The sequence below is a fragment of the Ranitomeya imitator genome, chromosome 3 (genome assembly GCF_032444005.1).
Source record: "Ranitomeya imitator isolate aRanImi1 chromosome 3, aRanImi1.pri, whole genome shotgun sequence".
Taxonomy (NCBI): Eukaryota; Metazoa; Chordata; class Amphibia; order Anura; family Dendrobatidae; genus Ranitomeya; species Ranitomeya imitator.
This window is the reverse complement of record NC_091284.1, coordinates 782,869,921-782,891,023: the sequence shown is the minus strand read 5'-3', so window position 1 is coordinate 782,891,023 and position 21,103 is coordinate 782,869,921. Positions and strand designations below refer to the sequence as shown.

Here is a 21,103-nt window from a genome sequence, read left to right as displayed (position 1 = left end):
TTGGATGCCAGCCCTGAGCTCACCTTACGGGCGACGGTTCCTTTTTGTTCCGATCTCCCCCTCCATAGCAGGTGACCACATGGAGTAGCCCTCCATCTACCTCTCCTGGAGCCAGGTGCATAGCCGGACATAAATATGTATGGTGTCCGTGCAGCCCCCCTCTGCATCACCATTGATATAGCAGATGACACATGGCGGCAGAAGCTCTCCACCCCCTCCTTGAATATGGCAACGGTGGATTGAGCAGCGGCCCACCGCATCTACCGTGAGTACACTGCGGGGGCCGAGGCGCTGGGGGGTCCTGGTCCCCGGGGTATGGGAGCTTCGCACCTTAAAGCCCGGGTCCGTGGGTGGTCCACAGTGCTGCAATTCATTCACAGAGTGTGGCTTAAGAACGGCGCTAATAGCTGTCATGGCGCTGCAGGCCGCAACCGCAGGTTTAAAATGTAGCCCCCGGCTTTTCCCCTTCATGCAGGCCGGAGTTTTGGCCCCGCCCACCGGCAGTTACCGCCGCCCACTCTTTCTGGCGCTTCTCGTTCCCTGAGAAGCACTCTCACTTCCTGATCTCGGCGGCCATCTTGGTACACCCACAGGGCTGATGCTGCAGCGCTGCTCCAGCCTTTTCAATCACGGCCTTCAGGACTAGCGATTCCTGTGCATAACTCCCGTGGCATCACACTGCGGACCTCCCTTGGGGACTCAAGACACAGGACCTGGGTAAGCTCCAGAAACATAGCTTAACCCTTCCCCTGTTAGTAAGCGCTCTCCTCAAGGCTATGCTATGCCTCAATCAAAGCCTCACAAAAAGTCGGGGGAAAAACCTACACTGTTTTTTGCGGCATGTACCGCTCGTCAGGTGTCATTACCCCAGGGTCACAATACTGCATTATGCACAGCTTGTGAACTGGTGACTGCTCAGGAACCACCTGTTACTGATACCGACCCCAGTGACCCTAGTCCCCCTGAGTGGGCTACCTCCCTTACCCGGTCTATGGCATCCCTGGCAAAACCGTTAGAATCATTCCGAGACCCTTCCTCTAACCAGGGCACTATTTCGGACGACTCTTCCGATGATCAGAACCCCTTGTACTCCAGGGGTCGTACCTTGCCAAGGAGCTCTCGCTGTTCCAGGAACAGGACTCATGCCATATCCTCAGACCATCACCGGGATTCGGGTTCTGAGAGCTCCATTTCTCGCTCCCCTTCCATTGGGGCTAGTAGAGAACCTGTTTCAGAGGACGATTCTGATACGTCCCTAGATCAGGAATTTCATCACGATCAGGAGACTCTCGACTGTCACTGAGTCCGTGAATAAGGCTTTGAAGCTTGAGGAGGAACCTTTATCTAAAACAGATCATGCCGTGTCCTTTAACAGGACCAAGCGAGCTCACAGAGTATTTGCCACTCATCCCGAATTTAAGGGAATCGTTGAATCATACAAGATCCGTCCAGATAAACGATTCACAGGGCAGAAGCCCATGGACTCAAAATATTCCCAGGATCCAAGAAAAGATTGGTCGCAGTCTCCCCCGATCGAGCCTGGCTACTAAATCGGTTTTATCCTCCTCGGAGGGCGCCTCTATTAAAAACTCAACCGATCGTGAGATCGACAATATGGCGCGTCCAGCCTTTGAAGCCTCAGCAGCCGCACTTTTCCCATCTTTTGCAGCTACGTGGGTGGCTGAGGTCTTGTCTTCAGATAGCCAGAGTTGGAGATTTTGTAGTGACCGCGTCCCTGGATGCCGCTAACAGCGCTTCTCAAGCAGCAGCAAAGGCCATCACCATCCGGAGGTCCTTATGGCTCAGGGACTGGCTTGCGGATTTTGCTTAAAAAAAGTCATTGACTTCTCTACCATATCAGAGCGATCGCCTTTTTTGGCGAAAAGCTCGACCAATTAATTTCTGACGCCACTGGAGGGAAGAGTAAATTTCCTCCACAACCACAGGCTCGGTCCCGATCTTTTCGTTACAACTCAAACTGCTCCTCTACTTCCACATCTCCCGTTTCCGGCTGGGCACAACGTGCAGACAGAGGTTCCCAGGCCCCTTATACACCTTTCCCTTGATGGAGAGGCACACCTAGGCAGTCGAGATCCAGAGGCTCCAGAAAACAATGACTCCCTGTGGTATCCGGGGGACACCCTCAAAGTAGGCGGTCGCCTGCTTTCCCTCAGTGCCACGTGGCTCTCGGTCATTCACGACGAGTGCATCCGCGACTTGGCGTTCTCAGGATACAAGATAGACTTCTCATCTCGTCCTCCCAGGGCAAAAGCTTCAGAGTTCTTCCAAGCTATATGCTCTCTGAGTAAAGACGGAGTTATTATTCCGGTCCCTCAAGGTGAACGGTTTCAAGGTTTTCATTCAAACCTCTTCATGGTTCCAAAGAAGTTCGCTACAGTACGGCCCATACTGGACCTAAAACTGCTGAACACGTTCGGCAGGGTGCGATGGTTCCAGATGGAATTGCTTCGTTCTGTCATCGCCTGCATGGGAAAAGGCGAGTTCCTTGCGTCTATAGACATCCAGGACGCGTACCTCCACTTCCAATTCGTTGCTCTGCCCTTCGGCCTCGCCATCGCCCCCAGGGTACTCGCAAAGGTCATGGCGGCTGCCATGGCCATACTCCACTCCTGAGTAGTGGCGGAGCTACCGTATCTAGGCTATATCCCCATCATTCTCACCTGGGTTAGAAACTTTAAAAAAAAAAATAAATAAAAAAAAAAATATATATATATATATATATATATATATATATATATATATATACCGTATATACTCGAGTATAAGCCGACCCGAGTATAAGCCGACCCCCCCTAATTTTGCCACAAAAAACTGGGAAAACTTATTGACTCGAGTATAAGCCTAGGGTGGAAATGCAGCATTTACCGGTGAATTTCAAAAATAAAAATAGATCATTATTTCCCCATAGCTGTGCCATATAGTGCTCTGCACCGTTCATATTTCCCCATAGGTGTGAACCATATAGTGCTCTGCACCGTTCATTGTGCCCCCTAGCTGTGACATATACGGTGCTCTGCACCGTTCATTGTGCCCCATAGATGTGCCATATACGGTGCTCTGCACCGTTCACTGTGCCCCATAGCTGTGCCATATACGGTGCTCTGCACCGTTCACTGTGCCCCATAGCTGTGCTGTGCCATATACGGTGCTCTGCACCATTCACTGTGCCCCATAGCTGTGCCATATACGGTGCTCTGCACCGTTCACTGTGCCCCATAGCTGTGCTGTGCCATATACGGTGCTCTGCACCGTTCACTGTGCCCCATACATAGCTGTGCTGTGCCATATACGGTGCTCTGCACCGTTCACTGTGCCCCATAGCTGTGCTGTGCCATATACGGTGCTCTGCACCGTTCACTGTGCCCCATAGCTGTGCTGTGCCATATACGGTGCTCTGCACCGTTCACTGTGCCCCATAGCTGTGCTGTGCCATATACGGTGCTCTGCACCGTTCACTGTGCCCCATAGCTGTGCTGTGCCATATACGGTGCTCTGCACCGTTCACTGTGCCCCATAGCTGTGCTGTGCCATATACGGTGCTCTGCACCGTTCACTGTGCCCCATAGCTGTGCTGTGCCATATCCGGTGCTCTGCACCGTTCACTGTGCCCCATAGCTGTGCTGTGCCATATACGGTGCTCTGCACCGTTCACTGTGCCCCATAGCTGTGCTGTGCCATATACGGTGCTCTGCACCGTTCACTGTACCCCATAGCTGTGCTGTGCCATATACGGTGCTCTGCACCGTTCACTGTGCCCCATAGCTGTGCTGTGCCATATACGGTGCTCTGCACCGTTCACTGTGCCCCATAGCTGTGCTGTGCCATATACGGTGCTCTGCACCGTTCACTGTGCCCCATAGCTGTGCTGTGCCATATACGGTGCTCTGCACCGTTCACTGTGCCCCATAGCTGTGCTGTGCCATATACGGTGCTCTGCACCGTTCACTGTGCCCCATAGCTGTGCTGTGCCATATACGGTGCTCTGCACCGTTCACTGTGCCCCATAGCTGTGCTGTGCCATATACGGTGCTCTGCACCGTTCACTGTGCCCCATAGATGTTCCACATAAATTTGTGCCGCCGCTGCCGCAATAAAGAAAAAAAAACACATACTCACCTCCCTTGATTGCAGCTCCCGGCGTCTCGTTCCGGCGCCTCCATCTTCCCGGCGTCTCTGCTCTGACTGATCAGGCAGAGGGCGCCGCGCACACTGTATGCGTCATCGCGCCCTCTGCCTGAACAGTCAGAGAGCAGAGACGCCGGGAAGATGGAGGCGCCGGCCGGGAAGATGGATCGGCGCCCGGCGGCTGGAACGCGGACAGGTGAATATGCTATACTTACCTAGTCCTGGCGATCCTCGCGCTGTCCCCTCCTGTCTTCGGTGCCGCAGCTTCTTTCTCTATCAGCGGTCACCGGCACCGCTGATTAGAGAAATGAATAAGCGGCTCCGCCCCTATGGGAGGTGGAGCCGCTTATTCATTTCTGTAATGAGCGGTCCCACGTGACCGCTGAAGAGAGGAAGAAACTGCAGCGCCGAAGCCCGTGGGACGGCAGGGACAGCGCGAGGATCGCTGGGACTAGGTAAGTATACCTCAGCGCCCTCAGCCCCTCACCCGCCGACCCCACCGCTACCGTGACTCGAGTATAAGCCGAGGGGGGCACTTTCAGCCCAAAAATTTGGGCTGAAAATCTCGGCTTATACTCGAGTATATACGGTGTATATATATATATATATATATATATTTATATATTTATTAATTATTTTTTTTTCTAGATCTTCCCCAGTACCGGCTCAGCGAATTTCTTTTCTAGGAATGATACTGGACTCGTTAGTGCTTCTTCCCCCGGAAAAGATCTCAGCCTTACAGCGGGAAGCTCTCTCCACCTCGCTATCACACTCTGCACTTCAGTATGAGAGTCCTCGGCAGGATGGTAGCAGCCTTGGAGGCGGTTCCGTTTGCCCAAATACCCCTCCGTCCCTTACAGCATGCCCTTCTGGCTGTTTGGGACAGGAACCCGTTCTCCCTCGACAGTCGGTTCCTCTTTCCCCAGCGAGTCAGGCAGTTTCTCAGGTGGTGGACATTAAAGTCCTCCTTAAATCAAGGGAAGTTTTTTCTTCCAGTACATTGGCCAGTTGTGACAACAGATGCTAGTCTTCTAGGCTGGGGAGCCGTATTCTTACATCACACTGCTCAGGGCCGCTGGTCACTTCAGGAATCACGCCTTCCGATCAACATCTTAAAAATTCGGACAATCAGGTTGGCTCTTCTCCAATTCCATCCCTTCTGGCAGATCGTTCCATCAGGAGGCGGTCCGACATTGCCACTGCTGTGGCATACATCAACCGACAAGGGGGAACCCACAGCAGGGTAGCCATGAACGAGGTAGGCTACATTCTACGTTGGGGCGAGGAAAACCGCTCAATGATTTCTGCGGTTCACATCCAGGAGTGGACAATTGGGAGGCAGATTTCCTCAGTCGTCAAGGCCTTGACTCCGGGGAGTGGTCACTCCATCCGGAGATTTTCCACCAGATCTGCTGTCGTTGGGGCTCCCCCTGACGTGGATCTGATGGCCTCACGGCTAAATTCCAAGGTTCCCGTCTTCATAGCTCGGTCCCACAATCCAGCAGCAATCGGGTCAGATGCACTCGTACTCCCGTGGCATCATTTTCGGCATCTGTACATATTTTCCCCGCTCCCCTCCATCAAGAAGATCAGAGCGGAGGGAGTACCTGTAATTCTGATTGCGCCAGTTTGGCGCGCCGGGCGTAGTACGCGGAACTAGTTGCCGATGTTCCCTGCCAATTATCGAATCGCGCAGCCCTCCTTTCACAGGGCCCCATTTTCCACCAGAACGAGTCCCTGTGTTTGACCGCATGGCCGTTGAGTCCTGGGTTCCAACCCAGGCAAGTTTCTCTCCGGAAGTCATCTTTACCATGTTCAGCTCTAGAATGCCTACGTCTATGCGCATTTATCATCGCTCTTGGAAAACCTTCTTTTCCTGGTGCAACCGGGGACGTTCTCCTCTTGAATTTTCCGTTCCTTCCATCATCAAATTTTTACAAACGGGTTCCGACTTAGGTCTCGCCCTTAGTTCTCTCATGGGGTGCCGCCCTATGAGATGCCGTTGGAACCATAGGTCCTTAATCTGGTCATCGGAGTCTTGCAAGAAGCTCTTTACGAACCTCTACAGGAGGTTTTCCCTGTCTTTTTTTTTTTTTTTTAATTCCTAGAAAGGTTGCCTTCCTTGTTGCGGTCATGTCCTTTAGACTAGTCCCAGAGCTGGCAGCTCTGTCTTGTCAAGTTCCGTTCCAGAATTTTCATCAGGATAGGGTGGTTTTGAGAACATTCCCGTCCCTTTTTTGCCAAAAGTTGTCTCATTCTTTCATCTCAATCAGGAGATTGTCTTACCATCTCTCTGTCCGGCACCGATATATCGCATTGAGAAGGCCCTCCACACACTGGATTTAGTGAGAGATCTCAAGAGATATGTCTTGCGGACGGCGTCCTTCTGCAGGTCGGATGCCCTGTTTGTACTCCAGGAAGGGCCAAGGAAGGGGTTTCCCGCTTCCAAGGCGACAATAGCAAAATGGATTAGTTCAGCTATTCAGGAGTCCTACCGAGTCAGAGGTCATACTGTCCCAGCAGGGATTAAGACTCATTCTACTCAGTCAGTGGGTGCGTCTTGGGTCATCCGGCACCAAGCTTCGGCAGCACAAGTTTGCAGAGCTGCGACCTGGTCCAGTCTGCATACATGTACAAAACATTACCATATTCATTCTCAGGCCTCGGCAGCTGCAACCGTCGGCAGACGAATTTTGCAGGTGGCAGTGCCGCATCTGTAACCTGTGGGTACCAGGAGCAATTGCAGTTGATTGTTCCCAGGGACTGCTTTAGGACGTTCCATGGTCCTGTGTCCCCCAATGAGGCGTAGGAGAAATAGGGATTTTTGTGTACTCACCGTAAACTCCTTTTCTCCAAGCCAATCATTGGGGGACACAGCACCCACCCTGTTAGCCTAACTGCTTTGGTTTTGTGTGTTACCTTGGTTTTGACATAGTTCATCCTGGTTAAATGCTAAGCTCCTACTACTTTGTTACCGAACTGGTTCACTTGGAGCCAGCAGGAGGGTGTATACTGCAGGGGAGGAGCTATTCTTTCTGTATTGGGCCGGTTTCACACTAGCGTTTTGAGGAGCTGCGGACTTTCTCCGTGAAGCCCCGCCCTTGCCCGCTAGCTCCTCCTACTTCTGCATGCGGCCTGCATACCTATCTTTAACATTAGATACGCAGGTCGTGCCGCTGTATGCGGATGCTTCCGCATGCGTCGTTTTGACGATGCGGTGACCAGCGTAGGACGCAGCTGGTAGCAATTTTTTTTTCTCCGCATCGTCAAAATGACGCATGCGGAAGCATCCGCATACAGCCGCACGGCCTGCGTACCTATTGTTAAAGATAAGTACGCAGGCAGCATGCAGAAGTGGGCGGAGGTGCGGCCAAGGGCGGGGCCTCACTGAGGAAGTCCGCAGCTCCTCAAAACGCTAGTGTGAAACTAGCCTTACTTAGTGTCCTCCTAGTGGCAGCAGCATAACACCCATGGTCCTGTGTCCCCCAATGATTGGCTCGGAGAAAAACATTTTACGGTGAGTACACAAAAATCCCTATTTTCCTAAAAATCGTCCATCAATATAAACATCCAGGACAACTCTTTAAGACTCTCCATGAAATATTTGACCCTTTCACACCGCTGCAGCCCTTTTTCATTTTTGCGTTTGTTTTTTGCTTCTCTTCTTCCCAGAGCCATAATTTTTTTTTTTTTTTTTTTTCCGTCAATATGGCCACATGAGGGCCTGTTTTTTGTGAGGCAGTTTGTACTTTTGAAAGACACCATTGGTTTTACCATATCCTGTACTCGAAAATGGGGAAAAAAAAATTCCAAGTGTGGTGAAATTGCAAAAAAAAGTGCAATTCCACAACTTGTTTTTTTTTTTTTTTTACCATGCTCACCAAATGCTTAAACTGACCTGCCATTATGATTCTGCAGGTCATTACGAGTTCATAGACACCATGTCTAGATTTTATTTTATTTTTTTTTTTTTTTAAATGGTAAAAAAAAAAAAAATCCAAAGTTTGTAAAACTAAGATAAATTGTGCCATTTTCTGATACCCGTAGTGTTTCTCCATTTTTTTTTTTTTTTTTTTTTTTTTTTTTTTTTGTGATCTGGGGTTGGGTGAGGGCTTATTTTTGTGTACCGAGCTGTCGTTTTTTTAATGATAACATTTTGGCGCAGATATGATCTTTTGTTCGCCCCTTAATTGCATTTTAATGCAATGTTGCAGCGACCCAAAAAAACATAAATTTTTTTTTTTTTCCATTGCTACACCATTTACCGATCGGATTAACTATTTTTATCGCTTGATAGATCGGGCGATTTTGAACTCTTACCAAATATGTCTGTTTTATTTTTTTATTTTAGTTTGAATGGGGCGAATGGGGGTGATTTGAACTTTTTATATTTTTTATTTTTAAAAACTTTTCTTTTTTACTTTTTGCATGCTTCAGTAGCCTCCATGGGATTCTAGAAGCTGCAGTGGTCTGATCGCCTTTGCTACACACAAACGATGATCAGGTCGCCTGTGTGTAGCAGAAATGCTCACTTGCTCTGAGCGCCGACCGCTGGGCGGCGCTCATAGCAATCTGGCAATGACAACCAAAGAGGTCTGCTGCAGACGCCGGGTTGTCATGACAACCCATCGGTGACCTGAGGTCATGTGACACAGGAGCCGATGAGCGGGATTAGTGACGTTCTTCCAGCGCGATCACGTTAAATGCCGCTGTCGAAGATTGACAGCGGCATTTAACAGGTTAGCAGCCGCAGGTGGATCGCGAGTCCACCTGCGGCTGCTGTGGGCACATGTCAGCTGTTCAAAACAGCTGACATGTGCCGGGAAAAATGTGGGCTCAGCGCAAAGGCGGAGTAGTACATGTACGGCGCATGTCGTGAAGAGGTTAATGTGCCAGCAGCAAGCTGGTAAATATTGGATGGACTTGGATTACATCTCTGTATAACTGGCCACAGTTTCCTCCTTATATCTGCTGATTGGTGGGGGAGTCAGAACCCAAACTGGCGGCAATAACTTAGAGGGTTATTCCCCAAATTGTAAGCTATTCCCTTGCCATGGAGTAGAAGATGTCTTATATTTTCTGGTAGTCCAACCGTTGTGACCCCCAGCAATCCTGAGATCATGGCTCTGAAAGTGGGTTCTGCAGCCCCCTGTGGATCTGCACATGCTCGGCCTCAGCTCTATCCATTGTGGGACTGGCGGACACCCTTGTGAAGGAAAACAACATACATGTTCCCTGGCTGGTACGGGTGCATGGAGCTGAGGTCGGAGCATACAGGGCAGGTGCCGACTGTGTTATACAGCTGTTACCTGACTCTAACAGCAGCAACCTGAGCCCACTCTGATCTCTGCTTTTTAACCATTTAGATGTTACTATCAATCTTCGACCTCAGTATTTAAAGGGAACCTGTCAGCAGAATTGTGCACAGTAACCTACAGACAGTGTCAGGTTGGCGCCGTTATATTGATTACACTGATACCTGGCCGTCCCGCTATTCTTCCTATCTGAATCTATCAGACACTTATTAGTTTGTTTCTCAGATAAAGACCAGTAAAATGGCGTCCTGATCCGGCTATGGCCCAGTATGGCTCGCCGCCGTGATGTGCTACAGAACCCATCATCAATCTTGTCCTACTTCTTCTTCTAGGAGAGTTCAGGAAAGAAGAAGAAAAAGAAAAAGGAGAAAAAGTCCAAGAAAGAAAAGAAGAAAAAGAGCAAAAAAACACAATCTGAGAAAAATGGGGGCTCGTCCGCCAGTTCCGGCTCGGTAAGTGGGGAGGCGGCGGGTATGTTGGCACTGTGTGGTTCCGTGCTGTCATTTAGTAGAAAAGCTGTCGACTGTGCGGCGCAGTCCCGGTGCTTTATTTTCTGCAAGGGCCGCCATTATCCTGCTGTAGCTTCTCCTTCCAGCGCCATTAATCCTACTGTGACAGATGAATCCTGAATAAATAGGAAGACGCTGTCCTGGAAGAGCCGCGCGCACAGACCCTCCATTAAGGAGATTATTTTTCTGCCTGCACTCCAGAACTATGTAGCGGTAAAATTGCGAGCGCACGACCTTGTCTCTGGCAATTAACCTTGACGTTCATCCTCGTCCTCTTTGTTTCATGTCCTGATAATTTATTCCAGTCCACAGGGTTAGAATGTGTCAGCGATACATGATGGGGGTCTTACGCTGTGAATTTACTCTAACCACTTCCCGCTGCTGACAATTTTTTTGTTTTGTTTTTGTGCTTTTTCTCCCTATTTTAAAATAAAAAGTTAAAACAACAAAAATTGGTGTTAAAAAAAGAAAAAAAAAAAAAAGGGGTTTTGTCGCCATTTTCGGAAGCAAATTTTGTTTAGTTGATGGAGCCGCGTGAGTTTTTTTTTTTTTTTTTGCTCTCCGAGCTGTCGTTCTTACTGATATCATGTTATAATTTTGGGGTATATAGGATGTATTGATAGTTTTTTGATGGGAGGAGCAGTAATTTATAAAAAAAAAAAAAAAAAAAAAAGAAAAAAAAGGAGCAGTAATTATAACAAAAAACAAACAAACAAAAAAAAGTTTTTTTCCCTTAGCCTTTTACCATAAGGGTTAATTGAACCGCTCGTACCTTTATAGATGTGATGATACTAAATTTGCTGGGGTGGTTTTTAATATATATATATATATATATATATATATATATATATATATATATATATATATATATATATATATATATATATATATATATATATATATATATATATATATATATTTATTTATTTTTTTATGCCTTCATTTTTGTATTTGGGGAAAAAAAGGAAGGGGGGGGTGAATCAAACGTTTATTTTTTTTAATTTGTTTCATTTTTTTTATATTTTATTTTTTTATTTTTTCAGTGTCCATAGGGGACTTAAACCGGTGACTGTTTGTTTGCCCTGCACTTTATTCTACTATATTTCATTATTACAGTATATAGTGAAATCGTGACACTTGAGTTCTTCAGAGATTGACAACAACGTTTTAGTGGTTAAACTCCAGTGATCCGCGCCAGCTCTGATCACCGCTGTTGCAGACAGATGCTGGCGGTGTCACACAGCTGGCAGGCCCCATAGATGGTTCGGGCTTTGCTCCTCTTTACACCTTCACCCCAACTTGAGAAGTGCCATAGATGAATGGTTGGTATCATGAAAGGGTTAATGGGGGCATCTGATACTTCATAAAGTCTATCTCTGCTCCATCGACACAGGTTACGTGGTGATCCCCATTCTCATGACCAGTGAGCGTCGCAGCCATCAATGACTTAACATCTATCTTGACGATATTCGATAAGTCGTCATTAATGGAAACACCTTTAATTTCATTTTTGGGATTTTTTTCTGATAAGATTTCTGCCCCGTGTGTGTTGCTCGTCGTCTTTACATGTATATTGGTTATTTTCCTGTGCGCAGGATTCTGGCGGTGATTGGGTTGAGGCCGTTCCTGCTCAGCCGGTCGGCGACAAGAAAGCTTGGAAAATCCAGACGGAATCGCCCGGGAGGGAATCGGAGCCAGAAGTTCAGGTATGTTACTCTAATCCAGTGCTTCTGGATAAAAATGTAAGGTTTTATAGAAAAAAATAAAAAATGCCAACATGTCATGATTAATTCACACTTATAGTAAAACTTGTCTATTTAAAAGGAACCTGCTACCAGGTTTTCCCAAAATGCGACCACCACCATTAGTGCCTCTTTTTAGAGTTTTAGGATGCTGTATATAAGTCCCCAATCTGCCCTGCAGATCCCAAAAAAGAGCTCCCATTATACTCAGACGGCACAGTCCGGTCCGATGGGCGTCTCTGGTCTTGATCGTGCGCCTCCTCTTTTCTTGTGGTCCGGTCCGATGGGCGTCTCTGGTCTTGATCCGGCTCCTCCTCTCTTCTTGCAGTCTGGTCCTATGGGCGTCTCTGGTCTTGATCGTGCACCTCCTCTTTTCTTGTGGTCCGGTCCGATGGGCGTCTCTGGTCTTGATCGTGCACCTCCTCTTTTCTTGTGGTCCGGTCCGATGGGCGTCTCTGGTCTTGATCCGGTGCCTCCTCTCTTCTTGCAGTCTGGTCCAATGGGCGTCTCTGGTCTTGATCTGGCGCCTCCTCTCTTCTTGCGGTCTGGTCCGATGGGCGTCCCTGGTCTTGATCCGGTGCCTCCTCTCTTCTTGCGATGACGTCCTCCGTCTCTTCTCTTTGCTCCACCGAGGGCCCAGTACTGTAGTGCGCATGCGCCGGCTTTAATTCAGGGTCATCGGCGCTCTTTGGTCCATGCATGCGCACTCCAGTACTTTGCTCTCTCCTTGGCACAGCATGTAGGGGTGCGCCTGCACAGGAGCGAGATTGGGCGGACACTGGAAGGATATGGGGAACTGTGTCGCCCCACACTTCAGTAGCCATAACCACCATGGCTTTTTTTTTTTTTTGGAGCTTTTTTGAGAGTATATATAAACCTATGAATTACCGTGCAGCTGCATGATTTACAGCTATTAGCCAGCCTGATTACATGTGGGGATTTCCTAGCAACCAGGCAACCCCCACATGTAGTCAGCCTGGCTAGTAGCTGTAAATCATTCAGCTGCGGCAAGGAAAACTAAATATCCGAGTAGTCATTAATACTCGGAGACCACCCAAGCTTGCTCTGGAAAACCCGAACAACGAGTATACTCGCTCATCACTAATGATGATTAGTACAGCCATCATCTGCCGGGAAAGGCGCCGGCTCCGCTCCTGAGTCTGCACCAAAGACCTACGGCGTCCCAGTATGTTTGTGTTTGCACTGTTGTCTTTCATTGTCTTCAGGGCGCTATGGTTTACCACTTTAAAGGCCGATCAGATGGTAAGCACCATGTCTAAGCTTCATCTTAAAGGGAACCTGTCACCCCTAAAATGGAAGTTGAGCTAAGCCCACCGGCATCAGGGGCTTATCTACAGCATTCTGTAATGCTGTAGGTAAACCCCCGATGTATCCTGCAAGATGAGAAAAAGAGGTTCGGGGCCTCCCATCTTCTTACGATGACGTCCTCTTCTTGTCTTCACGCTGTGGCTCTGGCGCAGGTGTACTTTGTCAGCCTTGTTGAGCGCAGAGCACAGTACTGCAGTGCGCAGATGCTGGGCCTCTCTGACCTTTCCCAGCGCCTGCGCACTGCAGTACTTTGCTCTGCCCTCAACAGGGCTGACAAAGTACACCTGCGCCGGAGCCGCAGCGTGAAGACAAGAAGAGTACGTCATCGTAAGAAGATGGGAGGCCCCGGACCGCGACGCCCATCGGACCCGGACCGCAGCGGGACCGCCCCTGGGTGAGTATAATATAACCTCTTTTTCTCATCTTTCAGGATACATCGGGGGCTTATCTACAGCATTCCAGAATGCTGTAGATAAGCCCCAGATGCCGGTGGGCTTACCTCACCTTCCATTTTAGGGGTGACAGGTTCCCTTTTAAAGGGAACCTGTCGTCAAAAAAACAACTTCTTTTTAAACAGGTTTTAGGCTATGTGCACACGTTCAGGATTTCTTGCAGAAATTTCCTGAGAAAAACCTGAAATTTTCTGCAAGAATTCTGCATGCGTTTTTTGCCTTTTTTACCACGTTTTTGGTGCGGGTTTTTTGCGTATTTTTCCAGACATTTCCCAATGCATTGTATAGTGGGAAATCCGCAAAATTAATGAACATGCTGCGGCCCTCTGCCGCCCGGCTCGGCCCCTCGTGCCATATTGGCAAAAATTCTGGACTACCGGGATCGGGAGACTTTACTGAGAAAGGCCAGGCTGAGTGATGGCCTGAGCATAAATGGGAATCGGATCTCCATTTATCCGGACTACTCGGCATCGGTGCAGAAACTTAGAATGAAGTTTGGGGAGGTCAAGCGACGGCTCCGTGAACTGGACCTAAAATATTCAATGCTCTACCCAGCTAAGCTTAGGGTGGTGGCGCTGGACCGTGTTCAATTTTTTCAAAATCCGGAGGAGGCGATGCAATGGCTGGACACCAACGCCAAGAAGATTGGCACTGAGCGGAACCGTTAAGACTGTTTCGGAAGGATTGTGACTCTGCTGGTTCTGCCTCTCTTCGTTGGAGGGGTCCTTTCTGAATGTTACTGTTGCAGATGGTTCAACTGCACCTAACGTTTACAGTATTATGTTCGGCGGCGTAATGAATATTTCATATTGGTCGCGGTGTGGGGGGAAGAGATGGACGGCAAAAGACTTAGTTCTAGGGTATACTAAGTGCCCTCGGTTCTCATATAGAGAAAGAAAGTTCGGAGTATCTGAGTTATCTTGAGTTTTAGATGGGGAAGGTTGGGTTAGTTGTTGGGAAGGGGGGGGGAGGAGGGCATTGGGGGAGACCTGGGAGAGACGATTCTTATTTTATACCTTTTTCTAAGGAAATGGGAGGGAAGGTTAATATTATAAGTTGGAATGTTAGGGGGCTAGCGGACGCTACTAAACGTGCGGCAATATTTCAGTACTTAGTGAAACAGAGGCCCTCGGTGATATGCCTGCAAGAAACTCACTTGGTGGAGGAAAAAGTAGATATGTTACAGAAAAAATGGGTGCGCAGGGCATATCACTCGACTTTCTCTAATTATGCAAGGGGGGTGTCTGTTTTGATCCATACTAGTACTCCATTTGAGGAAGTTGAGGTTAAAATTGATAAAGATGGTCAGTATGTCCTTTTGGTGTGTAAAATTCTTAACCGTCTGATTTGCATTGTTTCAATATATATACCCCCGCCGTATTCTGGTAAGAAAATCCAAGAGATTTTGGAGCATATGAGAGGGTGGGTCGGGGTTCCTCTTCTGGTGGTTGGAGATGTGAACAATATTGCCGACGACCATTGGGATAAGAGTAATCACGCTCCGCTACGTAGGGACGGTAATGGCACTCCTTTTGGGAATTACCTTAGAGAAATAGGCTGGATTGACTTATGGCGGGTTCGAAACGCTAATACTTATTCTTATTCCTGTTACTCGACCACGTATGGTTCTATGTCTCGTATCGATGTCGCCATGGGCAATGATGGGATGAACGAATTGTTAAGTGAGGTGGAATATAATCCCAGGATTCTATCAGATCATAGTCCAGTTCGGGTCTCATTAAAATTATCTGAACAGGTTGGTTCACGGAAGATGGGATGGAAGGTTCACCCCTCCTGGTTACAACTCTTGGACATGGAAAGGGTGGGGGCTGAAATAGAGGAGTTTTTTAGGATTAATGACGGGAGTGCGGAATGCCACGTAGTATGGGACACCATGAAGGCGTATTTAAGGGGGATTCTGTTTCGTGACATTTCACGACACAAGACTAGGACTAGAGTACAGGATCAAGCTATTCTGGAAGAACTGAAGGCAGCTGAGGCAGCATTGGGGGCCCATTGTACTAAGGAGTCTCAGAGTCGGATGAGGAAGGCCCAAGAGGAGGTCAATCAATTATATTTGAGAAGGGCGGAGAGATTGCGGGCCTTTCAAAAAGCGTCTTTCTATTCAGAGGGGGAAAAGGTGGGGCATTTACTTTCGGTAGTGGCGTCTGCACAGAGGGACTCCTCTCATGTCTACTCCATTAGGAGGGAAGATGGAATATTGGTTACTCAGGGGGAGCAGATTTTGGAAGTGTTTAGGAAATTCTACAATAAGCTATATACTTCAAGTGTGGACAGGGGGGCTGAGGACATGACGGGCTACTTGGAGGGGATTGACCTGCCTAGGTTGAGCAAAGAAGACTGTGAGTTGTTGGAGGAGCCGATTGGGGAGGAAGAATTGGGGGCCGCTTTGGCGGGGGTTGCTGGGGGTAGGGCTCCGGGGGCGGATGGTATTCCAGCTGAGATGTACAAGGTATTGAAAGAAACTTTGTTGGCCAAACTGTCGGAGGTGTATAATAGGTCATTGGAAAGAGGGGAGTTACCTGTTTCAATGAGAGAGGCTATCGTGGTCGTTATCCCTAAGGCCGACAAGGACCCACAATTACCAGAATCCTATAGACCAATCTCACTTTTGACGGCTGACATTAAGATACTGGCAAAAGCTCTGGCAAACAGGTTATCTAGGGTGATTGACAGACTGGTTCACCCGGATCAGTCAGGCTTTATGCCCAATAAATCAACGGCACTTAATCTGAGAAGGTTATTTTTAAATTTGCAAATCCCTTCTGACAATGTTGGCAAACGGGTTGTGGTATCCTTGGACGCTCATAAGGCTTTTGATTGCGTGGAGTGGAGTTATTTGTGGTCAGTACTGGAACGAATGGGGTTTGGACCTAAATTTATCTCATGGGTGCGGCTGTTGTACTCTTCTCCGGTGGCCAAAATTAGAGTGAATGACGCTCTCTCTGAGACTTTCTCTTTATCTAGAGGTACTAGACAGGGCTGACCTCTGTCCCCGCTGCTCTTCGCCTTGGCGGTGGAACCCCTTGCCGCAAAGATCAGAGGGTCCCGGGAGGTGAAGGGTTTTATGTACGGGGAGGCGGAAGAAAAAGTAGCGTTATACGCTGATGATATCCTGCTCTTCTTGGAGGATTCCGAGGGGACCTTGGTAAAGACGGAGGCCATTATTGAGGAATTCGGGAGTTATTCGGGCTTAAGGATCAATTGGGACAAATCGAATATGATGTTGATAGATGGGGATAGTGGGGACGGTGATGGGGGGGACTCTGTCACAAGGTTGAGGCTAGTTGAGAAATTTAAGTACTTGGGGATTCAGATCGCACTCCCTCTGACTAGCTTTGAGGAACTGAATTTGGCACCTCTTCTGCGTAAGAAACGTACCAAGGTCCAGGCGTGGAAAAAGCTACACTTATCGGTAATTGGTAGGATAAACCTGATAAAGATGATTGTGATGCCGCAGTTACTCTATGTGTTGCACAATTCCCCTATATGGATATCGCAGAATAGGTTTCGGAGGATTAGATCTTTGTTTGGTGAGCTGATCTGGGGTGGGAAGAGCCCCAGATTTAAACAGGAAACCCTACAGAGACCAAAGACGGAGGGAGGGGTGGCATTGCCCAATCCGTGGTTGTATTTTTTGGCCTCACAGTGTCAGCATTTCAAGGGATGGGGAGATGGGTCAGGTGGGATGCGGGCACCTTGCAGCCTGAGATCATTGATTGGGACAAAGGTGTTGAGTGAGGGCCTAGAGGGGGGACATTTCCGTGAGAAAGGTTCTAAATTTTGCACTGTAAGGCTCATTCACAAGGTGTGGGATAAAGTTAAAGGAATTAGGGGTGTACGGGCACTCACTAGATTCTCACCCATTTGGAACAACTGTGTCCTACAGGAGTTTAGACAGATGGAGGGATTTCATATTTGGAGGGAGGCAGGCATCTCTCGGATGGGCCAGATTTTACATCAGGGTAGAATTAGAGACTTTGAGATATTGCAGGAAGAATTTTTACTCCCGGAGTCTGAGATGTACCAATACCGTCGTCTTTCTCATGCGTACCGGGCACAGTGTAAGAGAGGGCCTGTTGAAATCCAGGTGGATCTTATGCTGGATTTTATCCTTGAAGGGGGAGGCACGAAGGGGGTGATTTCGGGAATATATGAATTCCTTCTATTTTCTTTTCTGGCGGAGCACCCTATTAGAGCAAGGGCGAAATGGGAGGCTGACCTGGGGGCGATTGATGATGACCGATGGGAATCAGTATTGGATTATGTGCCCAAGATATCAATGAGTGAGCCTGGTAGGCTGTCACAATTATTTGTCATTCATAGGGCTTACAGAACCCCAGACATGTTATTTAAAGCCGGATTAAGGCCTAATTCAGAATGCCCTAGATGCTCGCAGTCCGAAGCGGGCATCCTTCATATGTTGTGGCAGTGCCCCAGGCTGTCCTCCTTTTGGGTGGTGGTGTTGAATAAAGTGGGTTTGGCATATAGTTGTAATGTGCCTCGGGATCCTCTGGTATGTGTTTTGGGCTATGTGGAGGAGGTAATAACTGATAAGCTGTATAAAACGGTTATAGCTAGACTGTTATTTATTGCGCGAAAGTTGATCGCCAAATTCTGGATTAGGGAAGAGCCACCAACAAGGAGAGACTTTATGAAGCAAGTGGACCATATCATTGCTTTGGAGAAGAGTATCTATGTTAGGAGGAACAAGATGGACCTCTTTGACAGGTTGTGGAGCCCGTGGCTTGAATCAATGTGACCTGAAGACCTTTTGCCCCTATGGAAATATTTTTTGACAAGTCATCTTCCTCTTCTTGTACTTTTGTATGTGATAATTTAGTGGGGGATGACTCTTGACAGGTCTCTAGTGGGTGGGGGGAAGGGGGGTGGGAGTTTGGTTTGGGACTAAATAAGTTTTCTAACAAAAAAAAAAGTATTGTGTATTTGTATATTGCTGAAAACAAACTATTCCTTTTATTGTTTATGCACAATTTTGATGGTTTAATAAAAATATCTGATTCAAAAAAAAAAATGAACATGCTGCGTTTTTTACCGCGATGCGTTTTTTTCGCTGAAAAAAAAACGCATCATGTGCACAAAAATTGCGGAATTCATTCTAAATGATGGGATGCATAATGTATGCTGTTTTTTTTTGCGTTTTTATAGTGAAAAAACGCAAAAAAACCACGAAAAATCAGCAACGTGTGCAAACAGCCTTATTGTTGCTGTACTTTTAAAATAATGTTGGCATTTTTTATTTTTTTATTTTTTTTTCTTGACATGACGATCCTTAAAAAAAACCTCCAGAATTATTAGTCTTGACATTTTTTTTTTTTTACACAAGCTAAAAGAGCTGTTTTAGACTCCTGACATTTCAGGAAGAGTTTACAGCAGAGAGCTGTTTTAGACTCCTGACATTTCAGGAAGAGTTTACAGCAGTTTCTTTATCATTGGAGGCAGGATTACAACAACAGGTTGATACAAAGCTGATAACAGAAGATCTACTAACCACAATAGGTGTTGTCACGGTCCCCCTTCCTTCACGGTGACCTTTGCACACACTCATTAGATGCTTCAATACAAAATACATGGTCGGGGTCTGACTATTATGGCTATGTACACATGTTGTTTCCTGAAACAGGAAGTTAGAATCTAATAAACGCACCAGAGGAAAATTGCAGGATTTCTGGTTTTTATTTTTAATACAGGTTGTGATATGTAAATCTAAAACCCCCAAAACATTAAACACTAAACTAAAACCTGATATAAAGGAATACGTACTTGAGATGCGGAAATGAGATGGTGAGCAGAGGCTGATGTAAATGATGGCAATCTGTGTACAGCGCTTTTTTATATATATTATAATTTTTTTTTTTTACTTTTCTAATTCTATAAATAAATATAAAAATAAATGTAAAGTGATGGTGAAGAGTCAAACAGGCTTCATCTCTAAATCTCTCCTGTCACATAGACTTTACCTAAAGAAGCCGCTCGTATTTTATGTCTCATCTCTCTGGAAATGAAATATGTAAGGCTCAAGCAATTTGCCCAGGTGGTCCCTAGTCCAGGCTGTACAATATATACGAAGTTTGAGCTGAATGCAGACATGCTTCCAGCACGCGACCCCGTGGCCTGGGTTATGCTGCCGATAACCCGAATTATACAGATATCTATTCATTTTTGGTCGTTTTTTCTTCCTATAGAAGTCAGTCCCCTCCAGGCTGCTGAGTGATGTTCACAGCTCACATCCTCCCCCTCCATGCGCAATGTTCTCTGCACAGTTCCTAGAGCATGCTCGCAGCACTCTCCTATAGACGTCAATGAGTCCCCGCCAGACTGCTGTGAGTGATCACAGCTTACATCCTCCCTGCGCAATGTTCTCTGCACAGTTCCTAGTGCATGCTCACAGCACTCTCGTATAGAAGTCAGTGAGTCCCCTCCAGGCTGCTGTGAGTGATGTTCACACCTCACATCCTCCCCCTCCCTGCACAATGTTCTCTGTACAGTTCCTAGTGCATGCTCACAGCACTCTCGTATAGAAGTCAGTGAGTCCCCTCCAGGCTGCTGTGAGTGATGTTCACACCTCACATCCTCCCCCTCCCTGCACAATGTTCTCTGTACAGTTCCTAGTGCATGCTCACAGCACTCTCGTATAGAAGTCAGTGAGTCCCCTCCAGGCTGCTGTGAGTGATGTTCACCGCTCACATCCTCCCTGCACAATGTTCTCTGCACAGTTCCTAGAGCATGCTCACAGCACACTCGTATAGAAGTCAGTGAGTCCCCTCCAGGCTGCTGTGAGTGATGTTCACCGCTCACATCCTCCCTGCGCAATGTTCTCTGCACAGTTCCTAGAGCATGCTCACAGCACTCTCGTATAGAAGTCAGTGAGTCCTCTCCAGACTGCTGTGATTCTGAGTGCTGTTGGCAGAAGCTCGGACAAGGTGACTTTAATTAGTATAAAATCTACGTTCCTCCTGGGCGTATTGTCTAATTCTCCCATTCTGATGTTTTTCTGGCTTTTTCTCTTGTGCCTTGCTATATTTTTCCTTTCCATGTTTGCACAGAGCCAGGCTTAGGATGCACACAGTGTCCGCCTGCCATTTAGCTACCTGACAGTTCCTTGGTGTCTGCTAAAGCCTTTTCCCCATAAGCCCGGAGATTGCCTGGATGTCGTGTAATGCTAAATGAACCCGTGCTTCCATTTCAGAGGGACGAGTGGATGACCTTAGACTTCATGTCTGTGAAAGCGACGTCAGCAGCCGCATTAAGAGCCGAAAGACAGAAGGAGAAAACGCTGGAGCGTGAACGAGCCGAAGCTGTAGAAAAGGTAAGGAGTCGTTCATCTGAGAGCGTGCGCTGCGTGAGAATCACCGTGCAGGTCTGTGCCGGGGAGCTGCGGGTGTGCGGGGCTGGTGCTCCCCGAGGCGGTAACTATAAGAGATTTCCAGGGGAGCAGCACCCGCATACCACTGCTTACCACTGCTTACTGGTCTGTCATATACTGTAGTGGCCATGGCAGCTGCCACATGTGCAGTCACTCAGCTGTCCGGGTCCTGAACTCATCTCTGCGGATAGATTTAGGGCTG

General features: G+C 47.7%; 1 protein-coding gene across 1 annotated transcript in view; it reads left to right on the top strand.

Annotated features, from left to right (window-relative positions):
* CWF19L2 (CWF19 like cell cycle control factor 2) overlaps positions 1-21,103 on the top strand; it is a 198,483-nt gene that overhangs the window by 24,904 nt on the left and 152,476 nt on the right. The window contains exons 3-5 of the mRNA XM_069759126.1: positions 9,794-9,913; positions 11,566-11,676; positions 20,725-20,844. Of these exons, the coding sequence (XP_069615227.1) occupies positions 9,794-9,913; positions 11,566-11,676; positions 20,725-20,844 (351 nt within the window). The remainder of the gene's footprint in view (positions 1-9,793; positions 9,914-11,565; positions 11,677-20,724; positions 20,845-21,103) is intronic.